Source organism: Nematolebias whitei, chromosome 9, assembly GCF_014905685.2.
Source record: "Nematolebias whitei isolate Nwh7 chromosome 9, NemWhi1, whole genome shotgun sequence".
NCBI lineage: Eukaryota > Metazoa > Chordata > Actinopteri > Cyprinodontiformes > Rivulidae > Nematolebias > Nematolebias whitei.
The window spans coordinates 26,475,162-26,497,403 of record NC_056506.1 but is presented as its reverse complement, the minus strand read 5'-3'; the positions used below and the strand labels follow the sequence as shown (position 1 = coordinate 26,497,403).

Below are 22,242 nucleotides of genomic sequence, written 5' to 3'. Positions count from 1 at the left end.
ACCCAGTGACTGCTGGAGATGGGCACCAGTGACTCCCACGACCCAAAAAGAAAGAAGTGGGTAAAGATGATGGATGGATGGATGGATGGATGGATTTCACTGCCACCTTGCATGCTGGAGTTTAGGAATGTGCTCTGTTCATGCTGGGAATGATGGAAATATCTCTCAGCTACGACCACACCAAATTTTAGATCTATATCTGTAAATTAAGTTGCAGAAATATTTGTGCTTTCAAAGGTCACTTGGCTGTGACGGCCATCTTGAACTGGGTTGACTATAAATGTAAATCAGCTGTAAATGTACAGCTAATAAACTTTTGATAGTCACGTTATTCACACTTATTGCTTACTGGATGGTGGTGCAGAGGCTAGAGCAGGTGATCCTGTCCCCAGTACAAATCCCCTGACCCTAGACATTACATCAATAATGTGGGAATGGGCCCACATCTGACTCTACCCTCAGTGTGTTTTTACATCTTTATTATATATTTAGAAACATTTTCCCAGTAGAAATAATTCTCTCTTCAGTTCCTTCAATAACATCCATCCATTATCTTTACCCATTTCTTCCTTGTTCGGGTCGCGGGGGTCACTGGTGGTGCCCATATCCAGCAGTCACTGTGCGAGAGGCGGAGAACACAATGGACAGGTCTCCAGTCCATCACAGGGACACATAGAGACAAATGAGACAAACAACCATTCACTCTCTCACTCACCTAGGGACAATTTAGAGTTACCAATCAGTCCAACATGCATGTTTTTGGTATGTGGGAGGAAACTGGAGTACCTGGAGGAAACTCGCGTATGCACGGAGAGAACATGCAAACTCCGCCAGACAGGTCCCCCGGTTAGGAATTGATCTGGCAACCTTCTCACTGAGAGGCAGCAGCTCTACCGAGCCCCCGTGCCGCCTCCTTCAATAACATTGTTGTGAAATTCATTTTTGCATATTTGCTCTATTTTTATCTTTTTACATTGTACAGTTTCAGCTAGCCTTTAGCCACATTTAATTAGTGTTTTGTAACTTTTAGCTTGTATTTATTTTGTCTTAACTAACATTTTGCTTTTCTGTGTGTGCTTTATCCAGCGCTTTGGGGTTTTCATCTTTTAGCTAGTATGCTGCTTCTTTTAGCTTTTAGACAACTTTTTGCTACTTTTAGCTTCTAGCTAGCGTTTTCCTACCTTGAACTTTATCATTTTGTTACATTTAGCTTTTAACTAACCTTTTTCTACTTTTCTCTTTTAACTAGTAATGTGCTCCTTTTTAGGCTTTAGTTACTTCATCAGATCACAGCGGTTATTGATCGCTCAGCCTTCATATCGGTTGAATAATGTGAACCTGGTTGAAACTGACTTATTGTGTAAGCAGCTGTCTTTTTCCACAGAGGTCGGATGTCAACTCCACAAAGCAGTGCCTCTCTGTCAGCAAGAACTCAGAGACCGAACTCTTCAGAACAGGATGTTTGTCGACGGCAGGGGGGCACATTTGCGCTCACCGCTGCCAACAACATGTTTGCTTTATATAAGACCATCTGTACAACACAAGTATCACTCCAGGTCAGAACCAGGCAGAGACCGACCAGGCTGATTTCAGGGAAACTCCTATATATAACCAGATCAATCTGCAATTGCAAATGGAATGAAATGAGTTCACACTGGAGAGATCTGAACAGATTCAGGGACTAATCATTAAAATATTTCAGCTGCAATCACATCAGAGCTTATCTTGATGCGAGAGGGCATATTGGGGGTCAGAAACTGTTTTGTCAGATGTGGACATGCTTACAAAAGACAGGAAGGGAAGCTTTTTGTTTGCATTTTTTTTTCTTTCTAGATTTCTTTGACACAAGAGTTTTCCAATATTGTGGTAATCTAATGGAAAAACTGATAACTTATTTTAAACCTCTTTAAAATGTGAAACGAAATGAGACAGCTGCAGTTTAACACTAAACTAAAAGTTTTTAGTTCATTTTGCTCTCTGGCTAGTTTCTGATATGTTGAGGAGCTTCTGAACTGTGAGCAAATGATTTTACGTAGTTTACTTCTGTAAAGTTGCAGGATCTGCTTTTATGGGAAAGTGAAGAACTCTCGTGTTAATCAAAAATTGCAAAAACACCAAAAAAACGTTTTAAATTTAATAGAAATGCTCCAGTTCACCCTGTTGATGCTGTCATTCAAAATTATTTTGTTCAATCTCAGAGAGGATTGATGACACGGCACTATACTGTAGAAACAGTTTGTGTTGTTGGAAAACTGTTTCAGATCTAAATGAGGAAACTTTGCTGTTTCATAAAAAAATGAAGTCTATTTTTTACCATGAGAGACTGGAAAATTGGTAGAAGTTTTAAAAACTGTAACCTTTCCTCATTCATTCACATCTTTAATAACAGCAAATTAAAACACAGCCTGCATCATTTGATAGGAACTTCAGAGACTGTTCAATTAAATTGAATTCAGTTTATATATAAAGCACCAAGTCACAACAGAAGTTGTCTCAGGCACTGAACAGAAACATTCACATACACAGAAAAGCCAATAAAGTTGTCTAAGGAAGCCAGCAGACTCAATGAATCTTCACATTGTTGCAGTCTCCCATCCTGAGCAAGCACAAAGGCAACAGTGGAAAGGAAAAGCTCTTTTTTAACAGGAATAAACCTCCAGCAGAACCAGGCTCAGAACGAGTGGCCATCTGCTTCAACTGACTGGGTTTGAGAGGACAAGATGGAGAAACGAACACAGAATGGCAGGTCCAGATGTAGGTGTAGGTGAACCCCCTACTGAGTTGGGTTCAGGTTTGTTTCATACTGTTCTGACAGGCACTTCATAGAAACCTGATCATATCTGACACACCTGACCTGTCGTGGGGTTCCACAGGGAGCTGTTTTTGGCTGCAGTTCTATTTCTGCTTTATATATAGTCATGAGATAAAGAAAGTGTACATTTTGTCAATCATAAGGTTTTACTTTTCTTCCTCTCCATCCATCCATCCATCCATCCATCCATCCATCCATCCATCCATCCATCCATCCATCCATCCATCCATCCATCCATCCATCCATCTCTTTTCCGCTTGTTGAGGACTTGGGTCACTTAGCCAGCAGCTTGAACAAGAAGCCCCAGACATCTCTTTCCACAGCCACCTCTTCCAGCTCTTCTGGGAGGATTCCAAGGCCAACCGAGAGACATAGTCTCTCCAGAGTGTCCTGAGTCTTCCCTGGGGTCTTCTCCCAGTTTGTCATGCCCAGAAGACCTCCCTAAAGAGGTGTCCAGGAAGCATCCTTATCAGATGCTTGAACCACCTCAACTGGCTCCTCGATGTGGAGGAGCAGAGACTCTCCTGAGTCTCTCCCAGATAACTGAACTCACCCTATCTAAGGGAGAGTCCGGGTACTGTGCAATCTCTTTCTTTCTATCCCTACTCAAAGTTTGTTTCCTTGGGTGAGGGTAGGAATGTAGACCAATCATTAAACAGGGAGCTTTGCCGTGCAGCTCAGCTCCCTCTTTAGCTCCCACAACAGATCGGCACGAGACTGCAAAACTGCAAAAGCTGTTCCGGTCCATCTGTTCATCTCAAGGTCCATTCTTACTTACTCATGAGCATAACCCCAAATAACTTGAACTCCTTCACATGAGACAACACCTCATTCTCAACCAAGAGAGGGCCATTCCCCTTTTTCTGACCAAGAACCACGGCTTCAGATTCAGAGGTTTTGATCCTTTGAGGTGCTGGGTTTTACATTCAGTAAACAAATTAAAAATAATATGATCTTAACTATAGGTTAACTATAGGTAACTATAGGTTCTAAAAGTGTTCAAATCAACCTTCAAATTATTTGAAAACAGCAGAATCTTTGAGATCAAATTAAAGATAAATGGAAAAGTTCTGTATATAAAAGTTGATCCAGCAACTTATAAAAACCTCATTTAGCAGCAAGATCTCTCAGTGGTGGTTTACTGTTGAACATTATTGTCACATTAGGGCGGCTGTGGCTGAGTGGTTAGAGCAATTGTCCTTCAATGCAAGAGTCGGGGGTTCAATTCCACCAGCAGTCACATGCCAAAGTGTCCCTGATACTGAACCCCTCATTGCCTCCAATGTGTGTCCCATCAGTGTATGAATGTGAAGCTCTTTGTTTAAATCTAGTAGTGTATGAATGGGTAAATGAGGACACAGATTGTAAAGTGCTTTGTGTCTTGATAAGACAGAAAAGCACTAAATAAGTGCAGTTCATTTACCATTTATATTTGATTAGTCCATCATAGTTGTGGAGAATACTTTGGTTCACAGGTTTTCACATTTGTTCCATTTGGACCAAACTTCACTGCCACTCTCTCATTAAGCTTGGTGAATAAGCCAGGCAACAGTTATTGCACGCACAGTCTCTTCCATCTCACCTGCTGAAGCTCATAACCTCAGAGTAGTCACATGTGTCTTGATGGTCCCATTATTCTCGTTTGTGCACGGTCACTCAGTTTGTGAGAACCGCCTGCTCTTGATAGATTTACATGTGTCCAATACTCCTTCCATTTCTTGATAATGGATTTAACAGAGCTCCTTGAGATGTTTAGGGCCTTGGATATGCACCCACTGTGCATTCAAAATAATTTTCTTTGAGTTAATTAGGACTTTAATTTAAAGGGGATTGATATTTTTCTAGTTGTCGATTTTACAGTAAATATTTTTATTTAATTGGTTTTATCCTCTAAAATTTGATTTGACTTTGCACTGAAGATTTGTTTTGTCAAAAATACCAGTTTATAGTGACCATGATTGATTTGACAACAATAAAAGCACAAAACATCCACGGGAGTAAATACTTTTAACTGGCACTCTTTAGGCTTTTTCTGTTTGTCCTGTTAGGATCTTTAACGTTTCATCTGTAGAGTCTGAGATGGAGCTCAGCACTTTTCCAAGTTTCTCAAATCACTGCATGGTCTGACCTTTGGGTGAATCCTGAGAGGACTGGCATCTGTTTTCCCTTCCCACAGTGGGAAGACAGATGCCTTTCAGATCAACAGGCAATATAGAATAAATAAGACCAACAAACAGAAATTATGGTCTGTTGGAAGACAAACACCAAGACTTAGTTCAACAGAGTAACCAGCCTCAGACTGGAGTCTATATAAATCCTCCAAGAGGTAGACTCATGTCAGCATGTGCTGTTTGAAGGAGACAGCGGGAAGCAGTTCTCATTTGAACAGCTGCACAGAAAGTCCGAGAGAGGTCAAAGGGCAGAAGGCTGGGCCAAGAAACAAAGTGTGCTCTGGTCTGACTCAGTGTAAACAAGACACAAATGTAGGAAGGATTTTAAATACAGTCAATGAATATTCCACTTGAGCTGATTATCAGTGTCTGTAAATAAGTTAAACTATTTGATAAATTATGGTTTTAGTTATGGTCCTCAGTCGGAAAAGGATGGATCGCCCTCTCCGGGTTGGTAGTGAGGTGATGCCTCAAGTGGAGGAGTTCAAGTTTCTCAAGGTTTTGTTCAGGAGTGAGAGATCGACAGAACTGTGCAGCTTCTGCAGTATTGTGGACTCTGTTCTGGTCCCTTGTGGCGAAGAGGAAGCTGAGCTGTAAGGTGAAGCTCTCTGTTTACCTGTTGGTTTACTTTCCTAAACTCACTTGTGGTCACAACTTTGGGTAGTGACCGAAAGAACGAGATCGTGGATCCAGGCGGTTGAAATGAGTTTCCTCTGCAGGGTAGCTGGACTATCCCTTAGAGAGAGGATGAGAAGTTCAGTTATCTGGGAGAGACTCGGAGTAGAACCGTTGCTCCTCCACATCGAGAGGAGCCAGTTGAGGTGGTTCAGGCATCTGGTAAGGATGCTCCCTGTGCGCCTCCCTATATGGAGGTTTTCTGGGCATGTCTGACTGGGAGGAGACCCCAGGGAAGACCCAGGACACACTGGAGAGATTATGTCACTTAGTTGACCTGGGAACACCTTGGAGTCCTCCCAGAAGAGCTGGAAGAGGTGGCTGTAAAAAATATCTTGGCCTTCCTGCTCAAGCTGCTGCCCCTGAGGCCCGACTCTGGAGCAAACCAGAGAGGAGGGATGGATTGATGGTTTTACTGAATAAAATTTAGTGTTAACATGAACATTTTGTTGTTTCTTGTTACATAATGTAGAAACAACTGAATGATGTGACAACATGCCATACCTGTTGTCTTTACCTCATACAGGTCACTTCTGACAGCAGCAATTTTCTGCATACATTTGTCTTGCACATTGGTCTTGAGTATCAATATTACTTTGCTTTGGTCTGCTTGAAAGCCATCATGATCGTTGTCTAACGCTCACTTACTAAAATGGTGGAAAAGTGGTATTGTGCAATACTGGTTGAGATGGGTGGGGACTATGTATTTGTTAGAGAATTTTTGGTATGGATATCTTTATTATATTATGGCTGAAATGGCAGAGAACATCTTTCTGTAATACGTGCACAAAACATTGTTGTCTTAGCCAGAAGGCGCCGACTCGCAGTGCCTCACTGGTGTAGATGCCATGAGAACATGCCCAAAACATTCTCTTATCTCCATCTGGAGTCCGACTCGCCGACGACCATGGATCATCTATGCGTCTGACTGCAGCTGGCATGAGGGAACGCCCGCTGGACACTGCTGTTGTATAAAAGTTTGTGGCAAACTCTCTTCAATGCTCATTCTGTGACATGCTCCATGCATTATGTATCTATGTATGTCATCTGTCTTGAATGAGTCCTTGCAAGTAAAATTATAGTTAAAAATCTTCTCCTGCCATCAAGTGTTCTTTTATTTAAGTAAGTTAAGAGAGGATATTTTTTTCTCCAGCGGAACGGCTTCATGAAGTAAACAGATCTTCAAAATCCGGTTGCCTTCAAAGAGCCATTTATCCCAAGTAGAGTTATGAAATTAATCTTGTATAGAGAATGTGTCCTTTATGATCGAGTAAAGGTATTAAAAACAACAGTGTCCTCTTTTGATGGTAAAAGAAACTCACAGACATATTAATTGTGTTGTGTATATGCACAAAATTGTATTGTATATAAAATATTAATTATTTACATTAGTTAATTAGAATCATAAACATTTCCATAGTATAACATAATTTAAAATTTACTACACTACCTAATTTAAGAACTACTAAAATAATCGTGTATTAATCATTTATTGTTAAAATGTTGTAACTGTTCATTTTACAAATACAGTTGTCACTTCTGTTCAAATCTGTCTGTATTCATACAAGAACTCCAGATGTTAAAACTTTCATTAGACAGTGCTAAAAAACCACAAGCAAAAAAGCTCTCTGATTACCTCGCTCAGATAATATAGCCCTCTGACAAATTATTTAAGTAATTATGTAGTATGTTAGATATATAGATTTGTGTTTTTGAATTTACTTGTACCATATTATTTGCAATCCCTTTGATAATATTACCTACATTTAATTTTATGATGGTTGATGATACTTTGTTTAAGAATATGTTGAACTTAGGAGGTATAACAGTAGAAATTTTTGCATGTTTATGTATCATTGGAATTTGAGATTGTCATTTTGTTATTTTGTTCATTTGTATGTTCGGTAGTTCAATAAAGTAAAAAAAAAAAAACTTCTGTTCAAATCCGTCGCTTTAATAATGGTTTGATCTGATTGGCTGGTGAATCAGTGACGCATTTTATCTGCGACTCACAATGTGCGCAATGGATTCTTTAGCTACAAGAAATGGGAATGGAACTACAGTGTAGCTCTTTGAAGACAGCCGGGTCTTGTTGATGAATAAGCCCCAGTCGCTGCTGTTTCAGAGGTAGTAACCTGATATTTTCAATAAAAAGTACTTTAATTTCCTACTTGGCTGTGCTGACAAACCTGTAAACAACAGCTCGCTGCGCCGAGACGTGAAGCAGAGGAGCCAGTTTAGGTAAGGCCGAGCGCGCGAGGCTCGCGGGTCCTCAGTTGTTGTGTCAGTAAACTTAGCTCGGTAGATAATTCACACCATCTTCGTTTAGTAACACGTGCCCAGAGAATACCACGAGGGCAGTTTGGTCTGAAAGCCCGGAGAAAAGCAAATATTGAATAAACGTGATAGCACGTGCCTTCCTCTGTGGAACGTGCTGGGCACGTTTACAGTCTCAGCTTAGCCTGACTGGATAAAACGGTATGAACTGTTCATACATGATGATGGCAGGATTAGGAAGCATAGAAAAATATACACATTTTCATGTAAAAGTTCTGCCTAAACTAATATGCCATGCAATATGTGTAAAAATAGGAAGAAAAAAAAACTGCTGCAAAACAGCAAAGGCAACAAAAGGATTCAGAGTCAGTTTCTTTCTTGTCATTAGCACCACATGTGACACATGTGGTGGAACGAGATTATGTACACAGGGTCCCAGTTACATCCAACAATAAAATGTAGGGGAAAAAACACTAATAAGATCTAAAAAAAATATCAGCTAAAAATATGTTAAGCACTAAAAACAATAAACACAATACTCTGAACAGCACCACAGACATTAGGCTTTAATTAGGAGACATAGACATTAGGTTTTAGGTGGTGGTTATAATTAACTCTGCTTCTTCTTTGTGATGTGAACCTAGATGATTATGTAATATAATAATGTGTATACCAAAATAAACAATTATCTGTAATAAAATAGTTATTAGGGCAAACACAAAAACAACTTAGATGTGATATTATTTTTCATATTGTTATAACTAAATCAACTGTAATAAACCTATAGTGTATTTTCTTCATTCCTCACTTTCTCTTCTGTCACTCTATAAACCAGGTGTGTACATCGTAGCCACTGAGAATCTATTGGATAGACTAAAAATATTATTAGCAGCAGAGCATTCATGTGTGGTACTTGGAATATAATATCCCATGAGTTATTGCACTCCTTTGAGATGCTGATATTACTCGTATGCTGTGACGATAAATGTTTATTACATTGTGCAGCCCTAATAGTTATGCTTTTTTTCCTCCCCTTCTTTTTCTTCATGTGGTGAACGAAACAGCTTGGGTGGAGACGGTAGGGCGTTCTCACTGAATGGTAAGTCTCCCCCTCACCACAAAGTTTGACTCTTTTTCATTTAACTCAGATTAATGAGAGCTTCAAAATGGACAAGTTACAGTGTGAACCCAGGACTTTCTCTGATCTGTCTAAAATAAAAACATGACTGAGACTCTTCCATTTATCAAGTAGCTGCAGGAGGGTGGGGAAAGCTGCCTGTATCACAGCTTGATGTTGAGATGTTGTCCATGTAACGGACATGATTCATTTAAAGTGCTGAGGACATTTTCAGTTCTACCAGATAAAGTTATGAGACGGGTGGTTTTTCAACCCGGTGAGAACTTGTGGCACCCCACAGGGGCTTTTATGCAACAGCTGGTATGTTCGAAATATTTGCTGTCTTAATTCAACAACAAAAAAAGTATTCAAGCTTTCATTTCTTTATTGCAGCACCTCTTCAGACTGCAGGACACAAAGATGTAGAGGAGGACTGCTGAAGAAAGCTGTGAGAAGTTGTGGGTGATCCTCCAGAGACTTCAGTTTCAATCATTAACATTCCTGATATTTACGGCTGCACGGGCCGAGCTGACCTGAAGCACCAAGAGAACTCTGGGATAGTTGACCATGACTTGAAAACTGCATTTCTGCTTGTTCCAAAGAAGCAAACATTCGCTCCAGTTCCCGCACGTGTTCGCTGTTTGACAGGTCAATCCCACCCGTGCTTGTTCTCATGTAGGTTTTTCACCGTTTAATTTCTGACCAATGTACCGAACGGAGAGCCGCTGCAGGAAGGCTAAATCTTCGCAGATGCGGAAGAAATTCATGTCGTCTGTTAAAGGAGCGTCTCATCTGTCCAGGCGGGCCAAGAGACGCCTGTATTGTAAGTTCCAGCTTTGGTTGTGGAGGAAGCGAAGCGAAAAGCGCCGTCTTTGGATATTCAGAAGTAGAAGACGCACCTCAGGGATCAACTCTGGCTCAGGTTCCCACCTCAGTTTAAAACCACAGTCACAGAAAGATAATGTTTCAACAATTCACCTACAAACAGTTTCAGAAGGAACCACAGCCCCTGTGCCACCGGCAGGACAAGATGGTGGAGGTTCAGAAGGAGCCGTCGTACAGCAGAACGGCCTGTCGGGGTGGAGAGAATCGGACAGTCTTTCAGAGTCTCCTGCTGATCCTGGCAGCATGCAGGTTACAGACACTAATTTCCCCTCGTGTAGTGCCAGTCAAACAACACAAAGAGCCATGGCGTCATCACAGAGCGCAGGACCTTCTGTGCAGCTCAGAGAAATGGACGACCCTTTAAACCCGCCTCACGTTGTCAGATCTGTGCCGTGTGCTGGCAGTAACGCGTGTAATGAACAGCTTAAGGTGCAAAGAGAACAAAGGCTTCCGGCTGATTGTCCATCACGACAACACAGTTCTGTTAGTTCTTATCAGAACCAAACAACAAAATGTGTTGACGACAGAATCAGCAGTGACGCAGCACCTCCAACTAATGTCTGCCTTGAAGAACCGGCTACGAACATCCACGGTATGTTTACCGCTAACATTTGGTTTAATTGTGTTTACAACTTGTTTCACCACCACAGAGAATTAGTCAGACAGCACTGATCCAGAGAACTGTTCATATTTGTAATCATAAAGAGGCTAAAATGATTCTTAGGGTGTTTTGAACTGGCATTATGCGGAAAAGTTTTAAAGAATATCTTACCTGTTATAGATGGCTCTTTTAATGACCTCAGTTTTGAGAAATAGTGAATCAAATGAGCAAGCTAATAGCTAGTATGAGCGCAGCAATGACAAAAAAAAAAAAAAAATGCTAACGCTAGTAGAATCACTTCACGTGCAGCCTGGGTCAGTTCCTGCAGGAATATCAAATTTCTGTCCAAATAAAATGTAAAGCTAAAGTGACACTGTAAATGTTTAAAACGTATAGTTGTCAAGCTCAAGTCAAGTTTGTCATTCACATCACATGTGTTACATAACGTGGAATGAAATTGTGTACTCAGGGTCCCAGTTACACCCAGCAATAGCTTCTTTTGGCAGTTCCCTTCTTCAGGGGTCACAGCGAACAAAGTCACACGAAGACTTGGCAATTATTTTGATGTTTCATGTCCTTCCTGACACAACCACAGTCCACCGAGCTACCACAGCCCTCTGTGTGGAGCAGAGCTGCTATCTATAGCACCCAGGGGAGCAGATGGTGGGGGTTAAGAGACCAGAGTGTGGCAAATAAGGGTGGAGGCAGGTGTGGGTGCTTCACCTATCCCACCCACATTTTGATGTCGGTACCAGGAGTTGACCCGGCGATCTTTCGATCACAGGCCCACCTGCTCTAACCTCTGCGCCACCACTCCCTCCCTATATTCAACAATAGCAAAAGTATAAACAGAAACAGTAAATAAGGCTCTAAGATGTACACTAATCACTAATAATATAAAACAATACACCAAACAACAGCAGCACGAACATGAGTCTGGCGACGAGCAGATGGGTATGAATGAATACAGCAGCATGAGATGATTAGCAGCATGAGATGATCAGCAGCATGAGATGATCAGCAGCATCAGTTGTTTTAGGATGGCAACATTTGTTGTTGAAAGTGGTGCGTTCAAAAGAATCATTCATTAGCCCGTTGTATGGTCTGATTGGACCCACTTCTAAAGCAGATTTAGCATCTCAATACTTTAGTCACTTAGTTTTGTGCAAAACTGACTGATATGCAAAAGTGAAGTTTTTAATGAGTGATGGTGGACAGGTTAGAGAGGGTGGGCCTGTGCTTGGAAGATTTCTGGGCTGTGGTAGCTCAGTGGTGTGTGGTTGCGTCAGGAAGGACATCCGATGTAAAAACAATTGCCAGCTCCCAGCTTTCTTCTCAGCTCCAACCCCATTAGTCATTAGCTCATCAGTCCTGTCAAGAGATAAACTTTTTTTTTTTAAAACGGACCTCTTTCAAAGAGCGATCTACAACAGGTGATATTAAAAGCCCAAAGTGTTGTGCTCCACTTTAATGGCTGAAATATTCATTTAACATGATGTTGGAGAGAATGGTGATCCTCCACAGACTGTAAAGACGAACAGCCTCAACGTCACTGCAGCAAGTTCTAGTTAACGAGTTAGTAGAAATGTAGCTTTTATAATTAGAGCTGTGGCAAAAAATCAAACAAACGTACAAAGATCTCATCGCTCTCCCTGAAGTTTCATAGAACACTGACGACTGTTTCCATGTTTGTTCCACGTTTGTTTGTTCTTTGATTTTGTAGCGAGTCAAATCAGTTCTTCTCATCCTGAGCATTTCATTGTATCTTTGTGTTAACCTGCATATGACGAATAAACCCAGCTTGAACTTGCTTCCTCAGACTATCTGGATGGTTTCTACAGAAGATATGGAAGCTTCATCCCTCTGTGTAACAGTGACTTGTTGAGACATCTAAAGAAGTTCAACTCTGATTTCAGCGACAGGTGAGACCTGAGCTAACTCTGACGTGTTTTTATAGTTGGAGGAAGAGTTGATATAAATGAGTGTCCTACTTGTGCAGAAAAAATCTAATCATCTCAGAGGTTATCAGATACCGGGCTGCAATCATGGAAACACCCATCCCCTCTTTTCAAGTCGTCTACAAGAAGCACAGACTGACTCTGGAGGATTTACTGACGCTGGCTGATCAGAGCTGGCTCAACGACCAGGTTGGCCCTGAACACACCACACGTCTCAGTTTTATCTGCAAACACTAACATTTTAGTTTTAGACTGGACCAGCATTGATCAAAATTTTTTTTTTTTCTGCTAAAGATCATGAATATGTACGGAGAGTTGATCATGGAGTCATCTCATCACAAGGTAATCTGAATGATGTGAACAGAACTGAAGGAGCCACCATAGTTTTTATTTTCAAGTTTTCTACACATGCAGTCATTTCCAGACTATTGAGCACACCTGAATATAAGCCTCACCCACAAAAATAAATAAATACATTTGTACATGTGTAGACCACACTTGTGTATAAGTTGTGGGTGTCCACGTTGTAATGAGATATTTACACAGAAATATATTTTTTTAACTTTAAATAAGTACCGGTAACATACACAAATACGAACAGTAAATGTTTTTTTCTTCTAAACAGTGCCTTTAACGCGGCTTGTTAAAAAATAAAATAAAATACAGTAGCCTACCGGGAAAAGTAATCGATCACTATCTTCATCTTCCTCCTGTGCATTAAAACCACTGAAGTCTTCTTCTGTGTCAGAATTGAACAACCTCAGATAAACATCATCACACACGTCCTCCGTCTCTCGTTCGTTGCTCATCATAACTTTCGTCTCGAGGTAAATTCATGATTTGATTTATGAGTCACACTTCCTGCAGATACTTCATTGTGCCCCAATGAGGGGGGAAACTCCTGAAGGGAGAGGGGGAACTTGACCTGTTCGGTACGAGCACTCTTGGTCAGAATTTTTTTTAACCTTTATTCATACAGGTAGTCTCATTGAGTCACGAGGACCGACCCCCCCCCCCCCAGGAGAGACGTGTACTGAGTAGATATGTGATCGTCCAGGTGTGACGAGGCTAAATGTTTTGGTGGCATGAAGCTCGTTAGCCCGTCCAAAAAAATAAAACCCATAAATTAGCCGTAGCTTTGTAAAAGCCGCGGTGTTCAAAGTGTGTGAAAAAGGTGGAGGCTTATAATCCGGACATTACGGTACTTTTGAGATTTATTAAAACTTCTTTAATTTACATAAATTTACATAAATTATCCTCAAACCATTACACCTATAAATTTCTTCTTTCTTTTTTGTTTTCATTGCATCTATTCATTTATTACACTTTTTTTTAATTCAACCATTATTTATACAGGTTCGTCTCATTGAGCCACGAGAACTTGTTTCTGTGGTAGATGTGTAAATTTAAAGGTCCAACCCCTGTCCTCCCCCAAGCTGCTTTAACTTTCCTGACTGTAATGCAGCAAAACAGAGAACATGTCAGAGGTGGTGATTCTGGTGAAATCTGTGTCCACTGTAACTCAAACATCTTTTGACAAAGATTACTTTTGTTATAATTACTGTGGTGTCAAACATTGTGTGGCCAGGATTGGTTTCAAGACCTTTTCCCTGACAATTAAAATCACATTAACTTAATTTTCTAAAGTACATGAAACAGAAAAGGACACTGGAAAAGAGTAAAGTCCAATTCAGTCGAGTTTATTTTACAAAGAGATAAACCAGAGTACTCCTCCGGAAATCACTCAGGTCTTTGTCCCCTTGGCCCTCCAGGGGCCATGCCCCCCCATCGGTCTTTGGGACTGTTTCAAGCAGCCTGAAAGCTCATTGGTGGTGTTTTTACACTGCACTCGTTTTATACCAGCAGCCATTTAAAAACCCCTTACATGATGTGCACATTTAGACTATAGAACAGTGCCACAGGAGCCCTTTCAGTGAACTTAGAAGATAGTTGTTGCTTCCTACAAGGAGCTTTTCATTCTAAAATCATTTTCTCTATTTTGTTTAAGTCAACCCTAAAGTTGAGCTGTTATGATTTGTCTGTCTCTGGAACCTGCAGATGTGTCCTTGACTGGGTTCACTGAGTTTACTGTGCATGTGTGCACTGGCTGTCTCTCACCTTTCCTCTCTTTCTCTTGGTCAAACTGTTTCAGCTTCATTTTATCACGTCAAAACTACAGTTTATTTATCGCCGTCGGTTTGAAACTAGTTGGGTCTAAAAGCGCCTCCGGATCGTTCAATAAATGTGAACTCACCAAACACATGGAAGGAGAATCTTGCTGTTTCTTTTTACTGTTAATTTGTATATTTAACGTTGTTCTTGTCAGAGCAGGTAAATGTTTACAGACTTGTGATCAATGACACAACCAGAGAAATAAATGGCATTCTTACTGCGTACTTGATTTCCTTTTCTTTACCTTTTCATTCATTTCAATATGTATAACTCACCCTAACTAAATCTCTTCTCGTGCTGTTGCACTTGTCGCTAGTTTTGTTTCCACGTCTTCGTTTTTTACTCTTGTCTTCTTTGTGTTTTCACTTTTAGGTCCATTTTCTCAACAGTTTCTTCCACCGGCAGCTTATGACTAAAGGTTACGACGGTGTGAAGCGATGGACAAAGCAGGTCAGCTCTAACATCAACATAATAGACAACATGATATCAGTCTACAGTTAGAAAAAATGAGGGATTTTGAAAAAGTTGCAGCTGTTTTTGTGGTAGTAAAAGTAACAACAATGTTTTTCTTTCAGTTTTTTTTTCTGATTAACGTGTTTATGGTTTTACATTTGTCACCACTGGACTCATACCTGCAGCCTCCTACAAGCAGACCATGTGTTGTCACTATAGTTGCACGAAGCAGAGGTTCAACACTGTCAGAGGTGTTCAGGAGTGGATCAGAAAATGCTAGTGCGGTATAAATGATCCACCACAGGACACTGATGTACGTGATCAGACCATACTGTCAGAAATGGCAGCTTCAAAGACGTATACATCCTGTATACAACATACGTTTACAAGCATCCCTGATGCATCCTTACATTTCTATGCTGATGACACAGTTGTTTATTGTCGAGCTAAAACAGTTGCTAAGGCTTTCCAGCTTTTACAATCAGCTTTCAACATCATCCAGACTGATTTGTTTCACCTCAAACTTGTCCTAAATACCGACAAAACCAAAGGGATGCTTTTTTTCAAACAGGAAGTTGGTCCCAGCAGTTCTTCCTCAGATTTTATCCTCAAATGGTGTCCCTATTGAGTTAGTTGATTCCTATAAATATTTGGGTATCTTGGTCGACTCACATTTCTCTTTTAAGCTTCATGTGGAAAACTTGGTAAAGAAACTGAAAGTTAAACTGGGTTTCTTTTTCAGAAACAGATCCTGTCTAACTCTGAATGCTAGGAAACACCTTGTAACTGCTACTTTCCTTCCCTCCATTGATTATGGTGATATTATTTACATGAACGCTCCTACAAGAACCCTGCAGATGTTGGATGCTGTCTATCACGGTGCACTAAGATTCATAACTGGCTGTGATTATCGTACCCACCACTGCACCCTGTATTCACTGGTTAACTGGACATCATTAACTTCACGCAGACTCTCTCACTGCACTGGTATATTTTTATCTTTAAATCACTTCTTGGTCTGCTGCCTTCATACATCTCCTCCTACATGTCTCTGCGTGAGTGCAGCTACAGTGTGCGCTCTCAGGATATTATTACCTGCAGTGTTCCCTCAATGAGGACTGAACTAGGTAAAAGGGCCTTCTCCTACTCTGCTCCTGTTTCCTGGAATTTCTTACAAAAAGATCTGAAGCTCTCGACCTTGACCTCTTTAAGTGGCTTCAAACATCTGATAAGTTCCTGGCAAAAACCAATGCAGACATGTTCCTGGTTTTAGTTTTCTACACCACTTCATAATCTAGCTGTTTTTGCTACTTTTTTTTTTTTGGCATCTTATTTTAATTTGAAAAAAAAATCTGTATGCCTCTTTTATGATTGTCTATTATTGTCGCTGTTGTCATCACACTTTGTTGAAATCAGGTCTCTTGTAAATGAGTCCTCGAGGCTCAGTGGGATTAACTTGTCTAAATAAAGTTGAATGATTACATCAATGGTCCCAGCAATTCTGAAAATCAGGGAAGACTTGGAAAATGATGTTCACATTTTTCAGACATGGAAATCTCAGGGATTTTGAAAACTGATCTGCTGATTAAAATATTTTGACGTGTACATGTATTAATACTAATACTGTAGTATAACGGGAGCCATGTTCTGCTTGTTTTTTTTTTTTTTAAAGCCATGTTCTGCTTCTACAGTGTACATAGTACACATATCCCTACTGATTGGCTATTTTTAGTTTCTGATGTTATACAGTATAATTCATTATTAGGAGCGTACCATAGGCTACAGTGTATTTACTGTTCATCTCTGATTGTGACTGCTCGCCAGCTAAAACGTTAAGTTTCGAGTGTTTTATGTGGCTGAAACGTCTCCTGGAATTTCAGAATAAACTCAGGGAATTTAGTTTTTATGGAATGCTGGGAACCCTGCAGTTGTTTCAGTTTGCATCCTCTTATACAGACCATGACTGTCGTGTTAATTTGGAATGGTTGGTTTGAAGCATGTTTTTTCTGTGGTGGAATGAGTATTCAGATACAACTCCAAAGAAATTTAAAAACCATTTTCTTGTACAAATTAGGATTATTTTGTGTGAGATACTTCTGTAATCCAGGGTCAAAATGACGACTGAACTTTTCAAATCTGAAAATGCCATAACAGCTGTCAAGCATGGTGGTGACAGCATCATGCTGTGGTACCAGTGCATTGCCCAAGGTGGATGGATTAATAAAATAGGACTACCTCCAAGTTCTTCAACTTCACCTCCAACCAGCAGCTCAATAGTTGAAACCTGGACTCGAGTATTCCAACAGGACAGTTGGTCGGGGTAATGCAGGCTAACTTTTAGCTTCTGGAATAGCCCTCCCAAAGTCCCAATATGAAACCAACTAATGAACTACCAGTTCTACCAAGTGAAGCGGTCCAAACTCCAGTCGGAGTCATGCTAGACTTGTTGATGGATACAAAAAGTCAGTTTGACATTGAACCAAATATCAGCGAGAGTGTATATATTTAAACCTGTATACATACTGGTAGTTTTGATTCTAAGTGAATTGCAGAAGAAAAAAAATACTTGACTGTAAATTCAAATACCAGTAATTGCACCAAATTCTTGTTTGTAATTATTCAAGTTGTATGTATAATCAGTCCACCTTTAAAAAGAAAGTCTGTTTTAATGTTACACTACATCTTCATCTAGCATGAACCCAGTTGGACAGTGGTTCAGCGAGGGCCTTGAAGGACATCTTCATTTGTTCATACTGGTGCCTTCTGTTAAGTACCAGGTTGTAACCCTCACACCTTACACTGGTGTGATGCGTGACAGAGCTTTTCTAGTTTGTACACATCTTCTGGATGATGAAGGTGTTAATGTCATTTACCTTGTTACCAATGAGTTCTATTGTAAAAGAACCTTTGCAGTTCATGTGATCATCTTATATGTTCACCTCGTTTTCCGGTACAGGTGGATTTGTTTTCCAAGAGACTTCTTTTGGTGCCCGTCCACTTAGAGGTTCATTGGTGTCTAGTTACAGCTGACATCGCCACAAAGAAAATCTGCCTTTACGACTCTCAAGGGAATGCACTTCAAAAAGTTGCAAGGGTAAGATAAGAATACAAACCCCCAAGTTGTGTCATTTTATTTTGAAAACCTGATTTTTACTATGGTGCTTTGCTTCCAACAGAACATCCTGAAATACTTGATGACAGAAGCAAAAGAGAAGAAGCAAACGGCATTTGAAAGTGGTTGGACGATCTCGTGTGACGAGGTGCGTACAGACCACATACATACAGACCAGGCCCAGGAAGTGTATTGCTACCCCACCAGTTTAAACCAGCAACATGTTTGGTTTGATACAGAATTGTTGTTTATATGTACGATTGTTGCAGGCTTTGAGACTTGAGCTCAATATCAGCTGTGAACAGAACATCTTTCTTCCATAATGTCTTGTCTCCCCCTGCTGTTTTCCACAGAAAGTCCCACAGCAGACCAACGAGAACGACTGTGGAGTTTTCGTCTTAGAGGTACATCATTCTCTTTAAGCTGAACGTGCACGTACAATTACTACAAAACTGAGCCAAAATACAGAGGCAGTGTGAGGAAAGAGTACATCTATTCTTACAACATCTAGAATTAAAAGAAAACGGGGATGAAAAATCATCACCAAGTGTGGACAACTTTTTAGAATCTGAAGTTTTACAGGTCAAATGAAATGAAATCTAAAAATAGAGAAATTGCATTGCCTGCGAAAATGCAATGTGAATGCTTATTGCAGAAGTTGCAGGAAAAACAGCTGAAATTAGCTAAAAACATGCTTAAATGTAGCTGAAGTACAAGAACAAGCCTAAGTTTGCAGAAGAAAGCAGAAAGAACACATATTTGCTGAATTAAGTTTAAATAAGCAGAAATGAGCACAATTAGAAAGTTAGCTAAAAAAGCTTAAATTAGCTATTAAAAGAGGCTGAAAAGTAGCTGAAATGGCAAAAATAAGCTTAAACAACCAGAAGGAAGTGGAAGAAGCTGAAATGAGCACCAAAAATGTGGAATTGGCTGAAAAAGCTAAAATTAGCATTAAAAAGCTAAATAGTAGCTGAAATAGTATAGAAAACACAAACAACAACAAAAAGCTAAAAGTAGCATAACAAGCTGAAAAGATCAGAAGTTAATTAGTCTGAAAGTAGCAGAAATTACCACAAGAAACTTTGAAATTATTTGAAAACAGCTGAAATTAACTAAAAAAACGCTAAAAATGTAGCTGAAAAACTAGAACAAGCGTAATTTAGCAGTAGAAAACAGAAAGAACATGTTTGTTTAAGCTGAAAGAAGCAGAAATGAGCACAAAAAGTGGAAATAATCCGAAAAAGCTGAAATTAGCAACAACAAAAAACAGCTGAAAAGTATCTAAAAAGCAAAACGAAGCTTAAACTACTAGAAAGAAGTGGAGAGAGCACATTTTTGCTGAATTATGCTGAACAAAGTTAAAATGAGTGCAAAAAATGTGGAATTAGCTGAACAAGCTAGAATTAGCATCAATCAGCTAAATAGTTGCTGAAATAGAAAAAGCTGAAATGAGCATAACAAGCTAAAATTAGCAGAAATAAGTTAGAAGAAGCACAAAAATGCTGTAGTTAGCAGAAAGAATTTGAAAGGAGCAGAAAACAGCTGAAATTAGCCGATAGTAGCTGAAAAACGTTTAAATTTGCTCAAGGAAGCTGAAAGAAGCTGAACCAGAACAAAATGTGAAAGGAGCAGTAAAAGGTTGTAAACAGAACTTAAAATTTGACGGATGTAAAATGAGCTCAGTTAATTTTCTATGAGGAGAAAAAAAATGCAGAAAAGGCTAAATATTTCAAAAAGCTAAAGTTGCACCAATAGTAAAAGTCACAGCAGGATTGTCCTGAATGAGCTGAACGTTTTGATTTATGATTTGTTGAAATAGTTTGAAAAGTGCGGGACGAGAATCGTGCCGGAAGAAAAATGGATCACAAGTGTGAATGCTTCATAAACAATGACACTTAGCTTTAATGTTTGTCTTTTAGTTAAATACTATAGAACATACCAGTGGTCTGTTTATCTGCAGTATTGAGGCTTGTATGTCAGGTGCTTCTCTCCATGACTTGCAGTCATTTTTGTACCAAATCATCTGAAGTTTGTCCTTTGAAGGTGGAAAAACCAAACTAGTTGTAGTTTTGGGTGAGTTTACAGTTCAAATGACAAACATATTGGCTTTGTTTTAGTCAATAACTAATGAACGCTTGTGCCACGTGTTGATAATCTGACGCTGATTTAGCAAAAACCAGATGATTCTCACGTATAAACATATGATGTCAGGATTGAACACGGTGTATTTACTTTATTGTGACTATAAGTGTGGCTCGTTTCCCAGTCGTTTCAGCTGCTGACTCAGTGTTTCTCCTCTACAGTACTCCAGATGCCTCGCGTTGTCAAGACCGTTCCAGTTTTCACAAAAAGACATACCAAAAATACGAAAGAGGATCTATAAAGAGCTCTGTGACTGTAAGATTTATGAACAAGAGTAACGAGATATTTATTGAGTGATGGTAAACCCATCGTTAATGTACAAATTGAGCTGTCGTTTTTTTATGTCGGTAGCAGCTTCATGTCTGCTTATAGTAGCAAAATAAACTAATGTGACAGGAAGATCAGTGTTTTATGAAGTTCACTCTGACTGATCCATTTTTTAAGGTTGGATTTATACATTCACTATTTTTACAAGACAGTTACAGTATTTAAGAACAAATGTATCTGAAATACAGTACACCAAAAAAAGAAGCCTTATTCAGCCTGTCACAGCCTTTGTTGATGTTCATGTGTGATCTGCTGTCAGTGCTTTATTTCTGGTTTACGTCACACCTGGTTCCTTCTGTTTGCATTATAGTTTAACTTGATGAGATAACAGAAATATTGTTGAACTGTTGGGGTTTCATTTGTCAAGTAAAAATTAAGTTTTCAGTTAAAACAAGCATTTTCCAAACATTTCACTTTTTGTTAGGTGTTTTTATTTTAAACTTCAAGTGTTGTATACACTGTGTGCAGAGCAACATGTTTTATGTGGATGACATCAATATTCATTCAACCTTTATTTATACAGGTTAATCCCATTGAGCTTCTGGGACTCATTTACATGAGACCCGAGTCCTGAATATACATTGTTTTGCACTGTATTCACCCCTCAATCATTTGATTTCTTAATTTCATTGCAAGTAATAAATTGACACAAACGGCTGCAGGTTCTTCAGGTTGGGTGGGTGCTGCTCGTTTCTAACAATCTTTAAACCAAATCACGCTCAGTTGGATTGAGGTCTGGACTTTGGACCGTTCCAGGCCCTCTAACTAGTTCTCCAGTGGAGCGTTGCTTCGGCAGGGTCATTGTCCTGCTGGAAGGTGGACCTTGGTCCCACTCAAATATTTGGAAGCCTCCAACAGATTTCCCTTCAGCACATTTCCTGTCTTTTTTTATTCATGTGTTAATTAACTCTTCCTTGTTTCAACTACGACCAGTTACCCAGTCCTCAGTGATGGAAAACATCCCCACAGCATGGTGCTGACACCACCATGGTGCTCTGTGGGGATGGTGTTTTCAGGATGTTAGGTTTGCACTAGACATGATATTTATGTCTGACAAACAATTCTTTTTTATTATTATCTTTAAAGCAAACACTTTTCATGTTCACTGTTCTATGAACCATAGCTCTGTACAGTTCTATTGGACAGATCCTTCCATCTCTACAGGAGAGATGCTCAGCTCCATCAGGGGTATGACTGATTTCTGGGTTGCTTCTTTGTTTAATGCCCTCTTTATCCGGTCCATGAGTTTTGGTGGACAACCCTACTTTGGCAGGTTTATTGAGATAACAATCTTTGCATTTTTCTAAGAAGGTATTTAATGGTACTTTGTGAAATGGTTAGGTGGGGGAATACTTTTTCTATAACCCAGCTCTGATCTACACTTAGCTTCATCTCTGACCTTTGTGGAACGTTCCTTGGTCTTCATGCTGTCTTTCACTTGGTTGTAGCTCTTAATAGGTGGCTCTTACTGAACTAATTGTGTGGCTCCTGAACGTAATGGTTGGGGCTTCAGAGAAAGTAAATTCTTATGTGCACCACT

The 22,242-nt window shown here is 39.8% G+C and overlaps 1 protein-coding gene across 2 annotated transcripts; it reads left to right on the top strand.

Annotated features, from left to right (window-relative positions):
- Window positions 1-7,708: 7,708 nt before the first annotated feature.
- LOC119414514 (sentrin-specific protease 5) lies at window positions 7,709-20,846 on the top strand. 2 transcript variants are annotated; one of them, XM_037681610.1, is made up of 11 exons: window positions 7,709-7,899; window positions 9,000-9,034; window positions 9,446-10,529; window positions 12,358-12,460; window positions 12,568-12,685; window positions 12,791-12,838; window positions 15,041-15,118; window positions 18,078-18,215; window positions 18,298-18,381; window positions 18,587-18,637; window positions 20,537-20,846. In XM_037681610.1, the coding sequence occupies exons 3-11, from the start codon at window positions 9,758-9,760 to the stop codon at window positions 20,651-20,653; spliced, it is 1,509 nt and encodes a 502-aa protein (XP_037537538.1). In that variant the 5' UTR covers window positions 7,709-7,899; window positions 9,000-9,034; window positions 9,446-9,757; the 3' UTR covers window positions 20,654-20,846. The 2 variants fall into 2 exon arrangements, with proteins under 2 accessions (XP_037537538.1, XP_037537537.1); XM_037681609.1 differs by having other exon boundaries at window positions 12,538-12,685.
- Window positions 20,847-22,242: the final 1,396 nt, after the last annotated feature.